This window comes from Somniosus microcephalus, chromosome 2 (assembly GCF_052327205.1).
Source record: "Somniosus microcephalus isolate GS21.2 chromosome 2, FLI_Smic_1.0, whole genome shotgun sequence".
Lineage (NCBI taxonomy): Eukaryota > Metazoa > Chordata > Chondrichthyes > Squaliformes > Somniosidae > Somniosus > Somniosus microcephalus.
This window is the reverse complement of record NC_140988.1, coordinates 45,946,053-45,963,562: the sequence shown is the minus strand read 5'-3', so window position 1 is coordinate 45,963,562 and position 17,510 is coordinate 45,946,053. Positions and strand designations below refer to the sequence as shown.

The following is a 17,510-nucleotide window of genomic DNA, read 5'->3' as shown; positions in this document are numbered from 1 at the left end:
TGGGTAGCATGCGACAGGATTTGGACAAATTAGGTGGATCAGCTAGGGAATGGCAAATGATTTGAATGTGGATAATTACAGGATAATCCATTTTGGAGAAAAATGAAATACTAAATGTCCAAGAGCATTGGCAAAATTGAAAAGTAATTTGGGTATGTATCAATCCTTCTGAAAATAACATTGTTACTGTGAAGCTGACTAAGTACTGCAGTTGATTGTAAGTTGCTGCAAATGCAATATTTTTGTATAGCTGCATTTATACTACTGTGCATGGTTTAGAGGCCCTACCTTCTGTAAGATGATTCATAGTGTTTAAAGAGAAGTCTCATGGATAACTCCTAGGACTTAAAACATTGTTATTGAGAGACTCAATACAAAAGACAGGAGAAAGGGTATGATCCATGTTGTTAAAATGCTAAAAAAGCAAGGATTAACTTTTTTTGTTAATTGAAAGCATTACTGAACTAGAGGACACAAGTTTTTTTTTAAACCACCTTGTGTGATACTAAAGGTTAGAATACTGCATGCCCTCCCCCCACTCTACAGAATAGCAGCTGTGAAATCAGATTCCAATCAAAATCAAATAATGCTGTGTGAATCAACTCCTTTAGAAAAAAACTGAGTAAATATTTGGGCAAGAGTAGGAATAAAAGTGAATAAGTATATAGTTGATCAAATACTTTATGGAAATGTTGTTTCTTGTGCTTTTCTGAACACCCTGTCCTCCTGCCCCAATCTAGTGTCATCTAGAAAAATAATTTCTTAAAAACTTGTGACTATTCACCTCCCTCAAGGAGGATTTAGGTAGCTGAAAGTTGTGTGTGATCTGTGTTGCAATCAAAACTATTTGGGATGTGGATGACTCTGGCAATGCTGCATTTATTGCCCATCCTGAGCTGCCCTGAGAAAGTGATGGTGGTTCTTCTTGAACTGCAGTAGTCCTTGTGTTGATGGTGATCCCATATGGTGTTAGATAGGGAATTCTGGGATATTGACCCACTGATGATGATAAAATGGTGATATGTCCAAATCATGGTGTGAGACTTGGAAGAGAAGTTGGAGGTGAAGGTGTTCCTGCAACATTGCTACTCTTGTCCTTCTTGACCTCCTTGGCAGAGGTCACAGGTGCTATACAAGTAACTTTGGTGGGTTGCTGCAGTGCATCCTGTATATTGTACATCTTGCAGCCAGTGTACTGATGGTGGAGGAGGTGGATAATGAGTCCAGTGGTAAGGGCACCAATCAAGCACATTGCTCTGTCCTCTGTGGTGTTCAGCTTCTTAAATGTTGTGGCTGCTCCCAGCCTGTTGAGTATTCCCACACCCTCCTGACTTGGACTTTGTAGATGGTGGAGAGGCTTTGAGGGCTCAGGAGGTGAGCCACATGTCGCAGAGTGCTGTGCTCTTGTAGCCATGCCTTGATATGGCTGGTCCAGTTTAACTACTGGTCAATGATTTGCCGCCCCAACCCCCACCCCGCTCCCAAGATGTTGATGGGGAAATTTGCTGTTGGTGATGCTGTTGATTGGCGGGCTTGTTCTTCAAGGTGGTCATTGCTGGCATTTATGTGGCACAAAAGTTATCTACCACTTACCAGCTCAAGCCTAGGTGTTATCCCAGCCCTGCTGTAGGCTAGCATAATGTGGTAAACCACTTTTATCATTCACTATCGTTACACTATGGTTATCACTGTTTATATCGTTACACTATGGTTATCACTGTTTACACTGTTGTATCACTACACAAGGTCACCTCTTGTCACGCTGTTATACCTGGGCTGACCACAGCTGACTCCGCCCATGGCTCTGCCTGCTTGCCCAGGTATAAAGGTGGTCGACTGGCTGGTATTCCTCCTTGTTGGATCCGATCACCCACGAGGGTGGGCTCTGTTATTTAGCCAATAAAAACCTATAGTTACTAACTTAACTCGTCGCTTTTCATGAACTGAATTGATAGGTATATCAATTTTATTGGCTAAATAACAGAGCCCACCCTCGTGGGTGATCAGGACCTCGAGGCGTACTCCAGGTACTGTGCTGCGCGACCCTGGGACTCGGGCCCGACCCCGGCCGCAATACCCCTCGCACCGCCGCCTCTGGGACCTACCACAGCGTCGGTGTCCCGGAACCGATCGGGACCGCCACCCCCGGTATCGGCTGCGACATCGGAGCCCCGCGATCGGGCCGCCGGCGGCTGCTTCTGTGGCCAGGCGAAACACCCGAGGGCGCGCTGCCCTGCAAGAAACGCGACCTGCTCCGACTGCCACAAGAAAGGCCACTTCGCGAAGGCCTGCAGGGGGAAAGCCACAGACGCCAGCAGTGCCTCATGCGAGTTGTGGGGGCGGCCATCTTTCATCAAGGCCACAGATGCCAGTATCCCCTCGTGAGAGTCATGGGGGCGGCCATCTTTGATCAAGGCCACCGACGCCGGCAGTGCCTCATGTGAGTTGTGGGGGCGGCCATCTTCTCCGCCATCTTATTCAACGTCGTGGGCGCTGCCACCTTGTTACCAGACCCGACCACCGCCTCACCCGCAGACTACAGCAGCTCGCTCAGCCATACACTAGCCTCCGTCACACTTGACCAAGCTCGCCCGCATCACCTGTCCAAGTCCATGATGGACATCAAAGTAAACGGCCACGCCACGACCTGCCTGTTCGACAGCGGAAGCACGGAGAGTTTCATCCATCCAGACATGGTGAGCCACTACTCCCTCACTGTCCGGCCAACGCGCAACCGGATCTCGATGGCATCGAGGTCCCATTCTACAGACATCAGCGGCTACTGTGTTGTGACCCTGTCGGTTAGGGGCACGGAGTATAAAAATTTTAAACTTCTCGTCCTGCCCCAGCTCTGTGCTGCCGTCCTACTAGGGCTGGATTTCCAATGCCACCTCAAGTGTCACTTTGGCATACGGTGGACCCCTCCCCCCACTCAGTCTACAACCAGCAGCTTTCAAACCGCCCACCGCGTACCACCTGCGGCCTATCCACCCTCAAGGTCCCGCCCCCCTCCCTGTTCGCTAACCTCACCCGCGACTGTAAACCCGTCGCTACCAAGAGCAGACGGTACAGCGCCGGGGACAGAGCTTTTATTAGCTCTGAGGTGCAGCGTCTCCTGAAGGAGGGCATCATCGAGGGGAGCACCAGCCCCTGGCGTGCCCAGGTCGTAGTCGTTAAGACCGGCAATAAAAACCGCCTGGTCATCGACTACAGCCAAACCATAAGCCGGTACACCCAGCTGGACGCATACCCCCTTCCCCGCATATCTGATATGGTCAATCAGATTGCACAGTACCGGGTATTCTCTACCATTGACCTTAAGTCGGCCTATCACCAACTCCCTATCCGCCCTGAGGACCGCCAGTATACCGCCTTCGAGGCGAATGGCCGCCTCTACCACTTCCTTAGGGTTCCCTTCGGCGTCACCAACGGGGTTTCGGTCTTCCAAAGGGAGATGGACCGGATGGTAGACCAGAACGGGCTGCAGGCCACGTTCCCTTATCTAGATAACGTCACCATCTGCGGCCGCGACCGGCAGGACCATGATGTTAATCTGGAGAGATTCCTCCGTACGGCCCAACGGCTGAACTTCACCTACAACAAGGAGAAATGTGTGTTTAACACCTCACGTCTTGCCATCCTCGGCTGCGTAGTAGAGAACGGAGTCATCGGCCCCGACCCCGAAAGAATGCGCCCCCTCATGGAGCTTCCCCTCTCCCACTGTCCAAAGGCGCTGAAGAGAACCCTGGGGCTCTTCGCCTACTATGCCCAATGGGTGCCCAATTATGCGGACAAGCCAGACCCCTCATGAAGTCCACCTCCTTCCCCCTGACGGCAGAAGCATGTGCAGCCTTCTCCCTCATAAAGGGAGACATTGCTAAGGCCACAATGCACGCGGTGGATGAGTCTATCCCTTTCCAAGGGGAGAGCGATGCATCTGACTTCGCCCTAGCTGCAACCCTTAACCAGGCAGGGAGACCTGTGGCCTTCTTCTCAAGGGCCCTCCAGGGCCCTGAGATCAGACACTCTTCGGTCGAGAAGGAGGCCCAGGCGATCGTGGAGGCAGTACGACGCTGGAGGCATTACCTGGCAGGCAAACGATTTGCCCTCCTCACCGACCAGCGTTCGGTCGCTTTTATGTTTAATAACAAGCTGAGGGGCAAAATCAAGAACGACAAGATCTTGAGGTGGAGAATCGAGCTCTCCACCTACGATTATGATATCTTGTACCGGCCTGGTAAACCGAACGAACCCCCAGATGCTCTGTCACGAAGTACACGCGCCAACGCGCAAATTGATAGACTGCAGACCCTCCACAACGACCTCTGCCACCCCGGGGTCACCAGACTTTACCACTTCATTAAGGCCCGCAACCTGCCCTACTCCATCGAGGAGGTCAGGACCATGACCAGGAACTGCCAAACCTGTGCCGAATGCAAACCGCATTTCTTTAGGCCGGACAGAGCAAGCCTGATCAAGGCCACCCGCCCCTTCGAGCGCTTGAGCATCGATTTTAAGGGGCCCCTCCCGTCCTCTGACCGTAATGTGTACTTCCTCAACATCATTGATGAGTACTCCCGTTTCCCCTTTGCCTTCCCCTGCCCAGACATGACCAGTACCACGGTCATCAAATGCCTGAACGACCTCTTCGCCTTGTTCGGGTTCCCGAACTATATACATAGCGACCGGGGCTCATCCTTCATGAGCGAGGAACTTCGCCAGTTCCTACTAGCGAGAGGCATTGCTGCAAGCAGGACCACCAGCTACAACCCCCGAGGGAACGGCCAGGTGGAAAGAGAGAACGCGACTGTCTGGAAGGCCGTTCTCTTAGCCTTAAAGTCTAAGGGCCTCCCAACCTCTCGCTGGCAGGAAGTCATCCCGGCAGCGCTGCATTCCATCCGGTCACTGCTTTGCGCTGCCATTAACGCCACCCCCCATGAACGAATGTTTGTTTTCCCCAGGAAGTCGACTACGGGAACCTCGCTACCAACATGGCTGACTTCTCCAGGGCCCGTCTTGCTGCAAAAGCACGTGAGGGCCCATAAAATGGACCCCCTGGTCGAGAGGGTGGACCTCCTGCACGCCAACCCCCAGTACGCCTATGTGGCATACCCAGACGGGCGGGAGGACCCAGACGGGCGGGAGGACACAGTCTCCTTACGAGACCTCGCACCCTCGGGCACCCCTGAGACACCACCGTTACCCCCCACCACCCCCCCAAATCCAGCCCAGGTAGACGGCATGCCGGAACCCCACGAGCCTTCGCCGACCACGCAGACACCAGCATTAACATCGGATACTGCAACACCGCCGCCGCTGCTGCGCCGATCAGAAAGGCTTACGTGGCCTCCGGACAGACTGACATACCCGAACTGGTAGTACACTTCACCCCGCCGGACTCAAATTTAAGGGGTGAATGTGGTAAACCACTTTTATCGTTCACTATCGTTACACTATATGGTTATCACTGTTTATATCGTTACACTATGGTTATCACTGTTTACACTGTTGTATCACTACACAAGGTCACCTCTTGTCACGCTGTTATACCTGGGCTGACCACAGCTGACTCCGCCCATGGCTCTGCCTGCTTGCCCAGGTATAAAGGTGGTCGACTGGCTGGTATTCCTCCTTGTTGGATCCGATCACCCACGAGGGTGGGCTCTGTTATTTAGCCAATAAAAACCTATAGTTACTAACTTAACTCGTCGCTTTTCATGAACTGAATTGATAGGTATATCACATAGGCTGCTTCATTATCGGAGAAATTGTGAATGGAGATGAACAGCCCCACTCCTGTTCTTATGACGGAGGGAAGGCTATTGTTGAAGCAGCTGAAAATGGTTGGGCTGAGAAAGCTTCACTGAGGAACTCCTGCAGTGATATCGTGGAGCTGTGATGACTGGCCTCCGCTAACCAATCTTGCTCATTACATGATCGAAACAAGTCTCCTACTGTAAAGGCACTTCTATGTCATAGTGCTCTGCAGTTTGAGTCATAGAAGAGTGTTGCTAGAACGAACTCCCTGCACCACAAGTCTCCTGTGTGCTTGTTGGAGACTGGGTGCATGGATTCTGCTTGACGCATGCACTGGGTATCCCATCGGCACAGCCTGTTGAGGCCATCTGGACTTGCTCCCTTTCAAAGGGTGATTACATTTCAGCCATGGGGATTTTTCCATTGTGTTGCTTCGATATTCTGTTTTATTTTCCTAACTAACTTGGGCGTACCTGCATATTTTAAGATTTTTTGATCATTGTCTTTGATGTCTTGCTTTGTTTTGATGCTGAGCTTCAGCGTGCTTGTGTTGCAGTGCTATTTTGTGTTGCTTCATGAGCATGCTGAATCAACTCTGCATGTTTTGCAGGTCACATAGCAGCTTGTTACAGTGGCGGATTGTCAGACCTATGAAAAATAAGTCTGCAACTTAAACCACACTCCAAGGCTAAAACAATAACTCATTCTTGGGACTTGAACTACTGAATTTCTATCCTCAATCTTTCTGCTTTTCAGGCCTTTAAAATCCAAGTTGGGTGTCACTAAACTACTACTTCTGATCTGCCCAGTTTTCCCTTTTAGTTTGCTTTCAACCGTTGCCGTAGTATGTACCATAGGCTTTGGCCCCTCCCCTTTTTGTTTCGCAATTAAAAGTACATTTCTGCAAGAATTCGGGTCAATAGGCTAGTCGTTCTATGCTCTATACTTCAATTAAATTGAGTAATAGCGATATATTAATATTTTCCAGTTAACTGATCAAGTAAAACATGGAAATATTGAGGAAGGTCATACAAGGGGATTGTAAAAATGAATTCAAGGGGCAATTGGATGTATTTCTGAAGAATGAAATAAGGGACTTGATGAGAAGGCAAGTAAGTGGGGTTGATTTTTTTTTTTTAAAAAGAAACAAGCCTGTTGAACCTAATGGTCTTTTTAGATTCCTAAATATTTTCATGAGAAGCAACTTATTCACATTAAATTGCCTAGAGGTAATATGTGCTTAAATATTCTTGAATTTCTTTTATCAGCTACTGTTTATAGAAGTTTCTGACAAAATCCATTTTCAGTTGTCAACTGCCAATTCAACCAGTGTCTAATCTATTATTTATGAAACTTTTTTTTTTACAGATGGTCCCTATGGCATATTTGCTGGCCGAGATGCCTCCAGAGGATTGGCTACTTTCTGTCTTGATAAAGAAGCTCTGAGGGACGAATTTGATGATCTGTCTGATTTAAATGCTGTACAGATGGAAAGTGTTAGAGAATGGGAGATGCAATTCATGGGTAAGCATTCAATGTCTTTTACTGGTTACGTTTGACATTCTACAATTGATGATATAGCCCATGAAGAAAATATTGGGACTATTGTATAATTGGGCTTTTGTTTAAAATTCCAATTTCCATTTCATTTATACTGTTTTGTTCTAAATTCTAATGTTTTAATTTCTTTTTTGAAGAGCAATAGTAGCTTGGCCAAAGAGGGTCTTAAAGGTGGAAAGGCAGAGGGATTTGGGGAGGGAATTCCAGCGTGTGGGGTCTAGCTGGCTGAAGTCATGCCCATCAATGACAGGGTAAAGGGGGCATGCACAAGAAGCCAGACTTTGAGAAAAGAAGATTTTGAGCGAGGGGCGGGGGGGGTTTCAGGACTGGAGGAGGTTAGAGATTGGGAGGGGCGAGACCATGAAGGGATTTAAACACTGTTAGGAGTTTTAAATTTCAGGTGCTGGGGGACTAGGAGCCATAGTAGGTTAGTGAGGACAGGGGTGAAGGATGAGCAGCACTTGGTGCAGGATAGAATATGGGCAGCAGTGTGTTGGATGAGCTGAAATTTAGAGGGTGGAGGATGGGTGGCCACCCGGGAACATATTGGAATAGTCTAGTCTGGAGTTGACAAAATATGAATAAGGGTTTCAGCAGAAGATGGCCTGAGGTAAATTATGGATGTGGAGGTAGGCGGTCCTGGTCATGGAAAGGATATGGGGTTAGGAGCTTTTCTTGAAGTCAAACTGTCTGCCTCAGCCCGAGATACTGGTTAGGGTGGGAGATTGAATCGGTGATGGCTTTGGTTTTCCCAGTGTTTAATAAGGTAAAATTGCAGTACTTTCAAGACTGAATATTGGAATAGCAGTCTGACAACACCAAGGCAGTGGAGGGGCCAAGAGAGGTGATGGAGAGGTAGAACTGGGTGTCATCAATGTGCATGTGGAAACTGAAACCATATCTTTGGATGATGTCGTCCAGGGGCAGCATGTAAATGAGGACGGGGAGGGAGCCAAAGATAGATAGATTCCAATGGAATTTGATGATGGCGCGAGGTTGGTATAGAAACAATTGGAGACGCTCTGGCTAAGAGTGGAGCCAAGCGAGGGCATTCGCACTGAGCTGGACAATGGAGGAAAGGCGTTGGCGGGAGGATTGTATGGTCAAGTGTGTCAGAGGCTGCAGAAAGGTCAAGGAGGGGTAATGCATCATGGTCACAGTCGCAGAAAATATAATTTGTGGCTTTGGTTAGGGCAGTTTCAGCACTGTTGCATGGAAGGAAATCTAGAGAGCTTCAGATAAAGTTATTGGAAAGATGGCATGGATTTGGGAGGCTATAACAAGTTCTAGAACTTCAGAGAGGAAAGTGAAATGGGGCAAAAATGTGCAAGAATTGATTTTTTGAGTTGTTGATGATGATGGCAGTTTTGAAATGGAGACGAGCAGTACATGAGAGGAAACCGTTTACACTGTTAGCTAACATGGGAGCCAGAAAAGGAAGTTGAAGTGGTCAGTTCAGTAGGAATGGGGTCAAGGGAGCAGGAGGTAGGCACTGGAGAATGATATAGATTCAGGTTCAGGACTAGGGTGTGGGGAGGTTTGATTTGGTTGGAAAGTAGAAGGGGGAAGCAACATAGGCAGCTAAACAGATGGTCTCAATCTTTGTGACAAAGAAGTCCATGAGCTTATCGCACTTGTTGGAGGTGATGGCGGGGGCGGGTTTACGGAAATGGTTGGTAGTGGATTAAAGCAGCCAGGGCTATCTTTGCTGTCCAGGATGATCCTGGATTAGTGGATGGTAGAGTGGAACAAGATAAGCAGCTCAGAGCATAAGGTACCAGAGTATTAGGTTTTTCCCCCCCTAATAGGCTAAATATACATTGGGTTTTTATAGGAAAATCCGTATCCAGACCCCTTTAAACAAGTTTGAAAACTAGAAAACAATGAGACGTCGGCTTAATGCTTTATAATCATATTACACAACTCACTATGTACAGTGACCATGAGATTACTGGTACAGACAGAGACTCAGGGAGGACTCATCAGAAAAAGTTGTAAGTGCGTAGTTCTAATCTGTTTACGCTGGTTGAAGCTAGAAGTTAAAGTTCCACTCGGCTTTTGTTTTGTACCATTTATAGGGTTCGTAGTGTCTTGCTAGCGTGAGGATAACATGTCAATACGTTCTAGTTATTTTAAATTAATACGTAGTACATTAACCCATCTTGTAAATTTTGTAATCTTCTTTCATGCACCTGCACAACACTGTCATTGCTTTTCTCACGATTTGTACCTTTACTATCCAATAATTTCTCAACTAGTCTGTTGTATGTGCAGGTCTCTTGATCATCTCCTGACTGCGTGGTTCGGTTCCTAGAGCACACCATGTCTGTCCTTGCACATTACTAGTCCATTAATGCCATGCTTATATTGCAGGTTCTTAGTTTTAATATATGCAAGTGTCTTAAATATTGACATGTTTAATAAAGTTATTAGCGTCTTCCCCACTAGGCCTACCCCCCTGTCTTCACAGAGGAGTAAGGACAGAGCCTAACGTGTGCCTTGGTGTTCAGGTCACAACCAGCATCTTGACTGTTTGTTTGGGAAGGGCCGGTGGTGGACAGAAAAGCTTCAGTAAGGGATAAGATGTTGCCGTCCATGAGCCAAGTTTCAGTAAAAGCGAAGATATTTGTGCAATCATCCACAATAAGGCTGTAGGTGTCAAGGACCTTTTCCATGAGTGAGCAGACATTCTGGCAGGAAATGCAGGTGATTGATCTACTGGCAGAGTCCAGTGGGGCAATAGTGGGTGGGGTGAGGAGGAGGTTGATGAAGTAACCCTCCAGTGGGTGTATTGGGTAGGGAAGTCAGCAAGAGAAGCAGTAGGAGTTGCTGCTCATAAAGTGGCAATGGGTGCCTTGATGGGCACTTTGGGGCACAGAGGAGAACTATGGACTGATTCAAGACTGATTCAAGCCTGGGACACAATCAGGGCAATTGGAAAGCAGAGGAGCAGTGATGAATTGGGGTAGGGATTGGGATGTTTAACTATGTTAAATAAATGCAAGTAGTTGTACACAGGGTCAGCTTGGAGTAGCCATAAACTAAGGTCCAGCTATGGAGAGGAAGTGAATCCAGGAGCTGTTTGAGAGGCTGATATTGGTAGGTGCACTGCTGGAGGTTGTCCAGTGGAATCTGGGCAAAGGAGAATTGACTATGAATTAGCAGAGGTTGATAAGGTGGTCCAGAGGAGTTGCGTAGTGGCCTTGGGTGTTAGTATACTGGATCTGCTGGCATACACCGCTATCAGGAGAAAGGAGCAGTGGGGTTGAAACCCGAGGATCAAAAGCAACCAAGTCCAAGGAGCCAGGGGAACGTGAAAGGTAAATCCATGGGATCAGAGCTGGTCTGAGGAACAATATGGATTTGTTACAGGCAAATCGTGTTTGACTAACTTGAAGTAACTGAAGTTGATGAAGGTAGTGTGGTTGATATTGCATATATGGACTTTCAGACCGGAGGAAAGTGTGCAGTGGTGTCCCCAGGGGTCCGTGTTGGGGCCACTGTTCTTTTTGTTTTGATATAAATGACCTGGACTTGGGTATACAGGGCATATTTACGAAGTTTGCAAATGAGACAAAACTCTGAAATGTAGCAAACAGTGAGGAGGATAGTAACAGACTTCAGGAGGACATAGACACATGGCAATTTAAATTTTAACGCAGAGAAGTGTGAAGTGATTCATTTTGGTAGGAAGAATGAGGAGAGGCAATATAACCTAAATGGTGCAATTTTAAAGGGGATGCAAGAGCAGAGAGCCCTGGGGGTGTATGCACACAAATCTTTGAAGGTGGCAGGACAAGTTGAGCTCAGAGGTGGGAGGGAGAGGGAACAGTGGGCTGTTTTGCAGTCAGGAAACCTGGAAGAGTGAATTTCCCTTGGGTCCTGACTAATTTAATGACTGACCTGATTAACATTTCTTGTCTCCTTTTCCTGGACGCAGCCAGCCAGATTGCGAGGTTGGTTAGCTGTCGGCCGGGTAAGCCTTTGGCACCAGGCCGCAGGAGCGGAGGGAGGGATCGAAGGCCGAAGAGGAGGTGGGGGTGGTTAGATCGTAGGCAGGGAGAGCCTAGTAGGGAGGGATCATAAAGAATGTGGGGGGGGGGAAAGAGAAGGAGAGGTGGCTTTTGGCGGGGGGGGGGGGCGGTGGGAAGGGTGTGTGTGTAGGTAAGCTGAATCCAGCAAGTAAGTGGAAAGACAAATGCCTGCTGGGTCCAGTAGTCTTCGCCTCCCTTTAACTACCAGTTTTCCCAAGGCCCGGAAAGCCTGGCTGGCCAGGGTTAAATTTAAAATGGGCACGCAGCCTTGTTTTAACATCCCACACGACCCAAACCCACCTGTTTTTGGGAGTTAAAGTTCCCCACATAAAGTACAAAAGCAAGGAATGTATGCTAAACCTTTATAAAGAACTGGTTAGGCCCCAGCTAGAGTATTGTGCCCAATTCTGGGCACCACTTCAGGAAGGTGTGCAGAAGAGATTTACTAGAATGGTATGAAAGACTTCAGTTACATGGAGAGACTAGAGAAACTGGAATTGTTCTCCTTCGTGAAGAGAAGGTTATGGGGAGATTTAATAGGTGTTCAAAATTATGAAGGGTTTTAAGAGTAAATAAGAAGAAACTGTTTCCACTGGCAGAAGGGTTGCTAACCAGAGGACACAGATTTAAGGTAATTGACCAAAAAAAAACGAGGTGTTGAGAAAAAAATTTGTGCAGCGGTTGTTCTGATCTGGAATGCGCTGCCTGAAAGGGTGGTGGAAGCAGATTCAATAATCTCTTTCAAAAGGGAATTGGATAAATACTTGAATGGGAAATATTTGGAGGACTACGGGGAAAGAGTGGGACTAATTGGAAAGCTCTTTCAAAGAGCCGGCACAGGCAGGGTAGGTTGAATGGCCTCATTCTATGATAAAGAACACAGTGGCACCAAGGAGAAACATGGTGGTGCAAAGATGTGAGATTGTGGGTAGTTACTTAGAAAAAACATCATCAACTGGATAAATGGAATTGGAAGTGTTTAGATGTTTACCCAGATGATGGTGGGTGGTCCGAACCAGGCAGGGGAACAGTGTTGCATGGAATGCTATCAAATCAAATCAACTTTTATTGTCATTGTTAGTGCACAAGTGCAGTACAACGAAATGTAGGCTTGCGGCTCCCGAGAGTGTACATTTAGATTAAGACATTTAAACATTCAACATACATTTGGCTTGTAATACATTAGTTATCACTACATTCTGTAGTGATAACAGCTGATTCTCAGGAAAAAGAATCAACTGAGTGTTATGAATATTTCTAGCTGCTGTCACAGGCTTCCCCTCAGCATTCTCCTTGCTCTTGCTGCTACTGGCTCCCTTTTTTCCCCCCCATTACCTTTCATTAACACCCTCTACACAAAACGCATCGGGCTACTGATCCTGATGGCATTTATCCGATGGTGCTTGAAGACTTGGAAGCTGTGCTCAGCAAGCCCCTTGCTTGTATAGTTAACATCTTGCTAGAGTTCAGGAAGGTTCCCATGAACTAGAGAGAGGCTCATATTGTGCCAGTATTAAAAAGGACGTGACTGCTGCCAATGAGCCAGAAGCGTTCTGCGCATGTGCGCTTCCGGTTCTTAACGATCTCGTATTTGCAACGATAGAAAACATTTGCGCATGCGCAGATGGCGGCCGCGACCCGGAAACTTGTTTTGATCGAGCTGCTTGGAGCTGGGGCTGGAACCATGCACCTGGCCTGCGGGAACTCATCTCCAAGGCTGCTGTGGCCTCTCTTGCACACAGCTGCTGGTGGTTGGAGGTGCGCAGAGCTCGGTGAGAAATCGCCACCCACCTGGGGTTGTCGACCATTTGCCAGATGAACCGAGCCACCTGCGGAGACGGAGAGCCCCAGCCCGGGCTGATGGTGAGTGACAAGCTGAACGCCCCCAGCATTCCTGCCTCTCTTCATCCGGCGAAAGGTCCGTTCCTCCGACCAGTCAATCCCTGAACCTCCGGAGCAACCGAACAATGGCTGACTGCTTAATCCTGGACTGATATCCCTTCATTACACAGAATCACCAAGCAGAGATCAGAAGGAGTGACCTGATCTGATTTTCTCCCTGTAACCCAGGGTCACTGGGTAATGATCAGGAGCAGGAACCTGGGCTGATTCCCCCACACTAACCCAGAGTCACTGGGTAATGATCAGGAGCAGGAACCTGGGCTGATTCCCCCACACTAACCCAGAGTCACTGGGTAATGATCAGGAGCAGGAACCTGGGCTGATTCCCCCACACTAACCCAGAGTCACTGGGTAATGAGCAGGAAGTGCTGCGAGTTGGGAAAGAGTCTGAGAGCGGGAGCAGTCAAACAGCAACTGCGAAACCGCTAAAGTGACGTCACAACCAGGGAAGGAGCTGATTGGTAAGTAGGACCTGGTGAGTATTTTTACAGTCCAGTCATTGAAGTAAAAGTAAGATTTCTAGTTTAGAGTAAATAGTGTTTAAAGGGAAGTAAGGTCCCTAGTGTATTTAATATTCTTTAATTTCAAGGGAGTAAATTAAGGGTAAGACATGGCAGGGCAGCTCGGCAGCGTGGAGTGCTCCTCCTGTGCTATGTGGGAAGTCAGGGACACTTTCGGTGTCCAGGACAAACACGTGCAGGAAGTGCCTCCAGCTGCAACTACTCGAAATCCGCATTCTGTAGCTGGAGTCACTGGAGCATCCGCGAAACTCAGATCTTCGTGGATACCACGTTTAACGAGGTGGTCACACCGCAAGTAAAGAGTGCACAGGCAGACAGGGAATGGGTGACTGCCAGACAGAGTAAAAGAACTAGGAAGGTAATGCAGGAGTCCCCTGGGTCCATCTCCCCCTCCAACAGATTTCCCGTTTTGGATACTGATGGGGGAGATGGTTTCTCGGGAATGCAGCAAGAGCCAAGTCTGTGGCACTACGAGTGGCTCAGCTGCACAGGAGGGGAGGAAAAAGAATGGGAGAGCAATAGTGATGGGGGATTCTATCGTAAGGGGAACAGATAGACGTTTCTGTGGCCGCAGACGTGACTCCAGGATGGTATGTTGCCTCCCTGGTGCCAGGGTCAAGGATGTCACTGAACGGCTGCAGGGCATTCTGAAGGGGGAGGGTGAACAGTCGGAGGTCGTGGTTCACATTGGTACCAACGACATGGGTAGAAAGAGGGATGAGGTCCTGCAACAAGAATCTAGGGAGCTGCATAGCAGATTAAAAAGCAGGACCTTAAAGGTTGTAATCTTTGGATTACTCCTGGTGCCACATGCTAGTGAGTATAGGAATAGGAGGATAGAGCAGATGAATGCATGACTAAAGAGTTGGTGCAGGAGGGAGGGCTTTAGTTTCCTGGATCACTGGGTCAGCTTCTGGGAAGGTGGGACCTGTACAAGTTGGACGGGTTGCACCTGAGCCGTAACGGGACCAACATCCTTGCGGGGAGGTTTGCTAGTACTGTTTGGGGGGTGGGGGGGGGGGGGGGTTTAAACAACTTGGCAGGGGGATGGGTTACAGAGTGGAGCTATAGTAGGGAGTGATGCACAGCCAAATATAAAGGAAAAAACAAGTCGGCCTGGAAGGCAGAGCAGATATGTAACAGCACAAGGGAGTATGACCAGGCTGGATGACATTTATTTTAATGCAAGGAGTCTTGCGAGTAAGGCAGATGAATTGAAGGTGTTGATGAACACATGGGAGTATGATATTGTTGCTATCACAGAGACATGGTTGAGGGAGGGGCAGGACTGGCAGCTCAATATTCCAGGGTATAGAATCTTCAGGCGAGACAGGGGGGGGGGTGTAAAAGAGGAGGGGGTGTCGCAATATTAATCAAGGACTCAATTACTGCAGTAAGGAGGGATGATATCTTAGCAGGTTCCTCTAATGAGGCTATATGGGTAGAACTTAAAAACAAAAAGGGGCAAGCACTTTGCTGGGAGTGTACTATAGGCCCCCAAACAGTCAGGGGGAGATAGAGGAACAGATATGTAGGCAAATCTCAGAAGTGTAGAAATAATAGGGGATTTCAACTTCCCCAATATTAACGGATAGTCAGAATGTGAAAAGCTTAGAGGGTGCGGAATTCTTAAAGTGCATCCAGGAGAGCTTTTTAAGCCAGCATGTAGAAAGTCCTACAAGCGAGGGGGCGGTACGGGACTTAATTCTAGGGAATGTAGCCAGGAAAGTGGTAGAAATGTCAGAAGAGCATTTTGGTGATGGTGACCATAATTTGGTGAAATTCAAGGTAGTCATGGAAAAGGACAGAGATGGACTGGAAATAAAGGTTCTAAATTGGGGGAAGGCTGATTTTTAATATAAGGCAGGATCTGGCCAAAGTGGACTGGGATCAGCTACTTGTAGGAAAATCCACATCAGAGCAATGGGAGTCTTTCAGAAAGGAAATCGAGAGTACAATGCCAACATGTTCCTGTAAAGGTCAAGGGTGGGACCATCAAGCCCAGGGAACCCTGGATGTCGAGGGATATACAAGAATGGCTTAGAAAATAAAGGGGAGGCTTTTGGCAGATACAAAGGACTAAAAACAGTGGAAGCCCTAGAGGAGCATAGAAAGTGCAGGAGGGTACTTAAAAAAAGAAATTGGGAGAGCGAAGAGGGGGCATGAAAAAACACTGGCAGGCAAAATAAAGGAAAACCCCAAGGTGTTTTATAAGTCTATTAAGGGCAAGAGGATAACCAGGGAAAGAGTAGGGCCCATTAGGAACCAAAGTGGCAATCTGTGTGTAGAGCCAGAAGATGTGGGTGAGGTTTTAAATGAATATTTTGCATCTGTGTTCACTATGGAGAAGGACGATGTAGGCATAGAAATCAGGCAGGGGGACTGTGATATACAGGAAACTTCGCGATATCCGGCACCGATGGGACCGGCGTGATGCCGATCTATGAAAACTTCCGGACAGACCAGCGCTAATGTTGAAGGATATGGAGGTTTTCATCTCCGTATCTGACCACAAACGCTGTTGCTTAGCAACAGCTTGTAAACAGTCGGCCCGTACCTTGGAAGCGTCTCTGTAGCTTAGCAACAGCTTCAGAGAGGCTTTCCAGAGACTGACTGACTGTTTTAGGAAAAAAAAAAAAAATTGCTTGAAGAAAAAAAACTTAACAAAACGGCTGCTGATTTCTGCCGTTAGATCGAGGTTTCCAGCCATACAAGCTCCGGATAAACCAAAGTTTCCTGTACTTGAACAAATTAGTATTAAGAGGGTGAAAGTACTAGCGGTTTTAGCGGGCTTAAAAGTGGATAAATCCCCAGGCCCAGACGAGATGTATCCCAGGCTGCTGTGTGAGGCAAGGGAGGAGATTGCAGGGGCTCTGACACAAATTTTCAGAACCCCTCTGGCCACAGGGGAGGTGCCAGAGAACTGGAGGACAGCTAACGTAGTACCATTATTCAAGAAGGGTAGTAGGGATAAACCAGGGAATTACAGGCCAGTGAGCTTAACATTAGTGGTAGGGAAATTATTGGAAAAAATTCTGAAGGACAGAATTAGTCTCCACTTGGAGAGGCAGGGATTAATTAGGGATAGTCATCATGGCTTTGTCTGGGGGGAGATCATGTCTAACCAATTTGATTGAATTTTTCGAGGGGGTGACTAGGTGTGTGGATGACAAAGTCCCACATGGGAGACTGGTCAAGAAGGTAAGAGCCCATGGGATCCAGGGCAATTTGGCACATTGGATCCAAAATTGGCTTAGTGGCAGGAGGCAGAGGGTGATGGTCGAAGGTTGTTTGTGACTGGAAGCCTGTGTCCAGTGGTGTACCGCAGGGATCAGTGCTGGGTCCTTTGCTGTTTGTAGTGTACATTCATGATTTAGATATGAATGTAGGAGGTATGATCAGTAAGTTCGCAGATGATACGAAAATTGGTGGAGTGGTAAATAGCGAGAAGGGAAGCCTCAGGATACAGGATGATATAGATGGGTTGGTTAGATGGGCAGAACAGTGGAATGGAATTTAACCCTGAAAAGTGTGAGGTGATGCATTTTGGGAGGACTCAAGGCAAGGGAATACACAATGGTAGGACCCTAGGAAGGACAGAGAATCAGAGGGACCTTGGTGTGCATGTACATAGATCCCTGAAGGCAGTAGAACAGGTAGATAAGGTAGTTAAAAAGGCATATGGGATACTTGCCTTCATTAGCCGAGGCATAGAATATAAGAGCAGGGAGGTTAT

At 47.8% G+C, this 17,510-nt stretch overlaps 1 protein-coding gene across 1 annotated transcript in view; it reads left to right on the top strand.

Annotated features, from left to right (window-relative positions):
• pgrmc2 (progesterone receptor membrane component 2) overlaps positions 1-17,510 on the top strand; it is a 67,670-nt gene that overhangs the window by 27,092 nt on the left and 23,068 nt on the right. Inside the window, exon 2 of the mRNA XM_086009241.1 lies at positions 7,126-7,281. Within this exon, the coding sequence (XP_085865367.1) occupies positions 7,126-7,281 (156 nt within the window). The remainder of the gene's footprint in view (positions 1-7,125; positions 7,282-17,510) is intronic.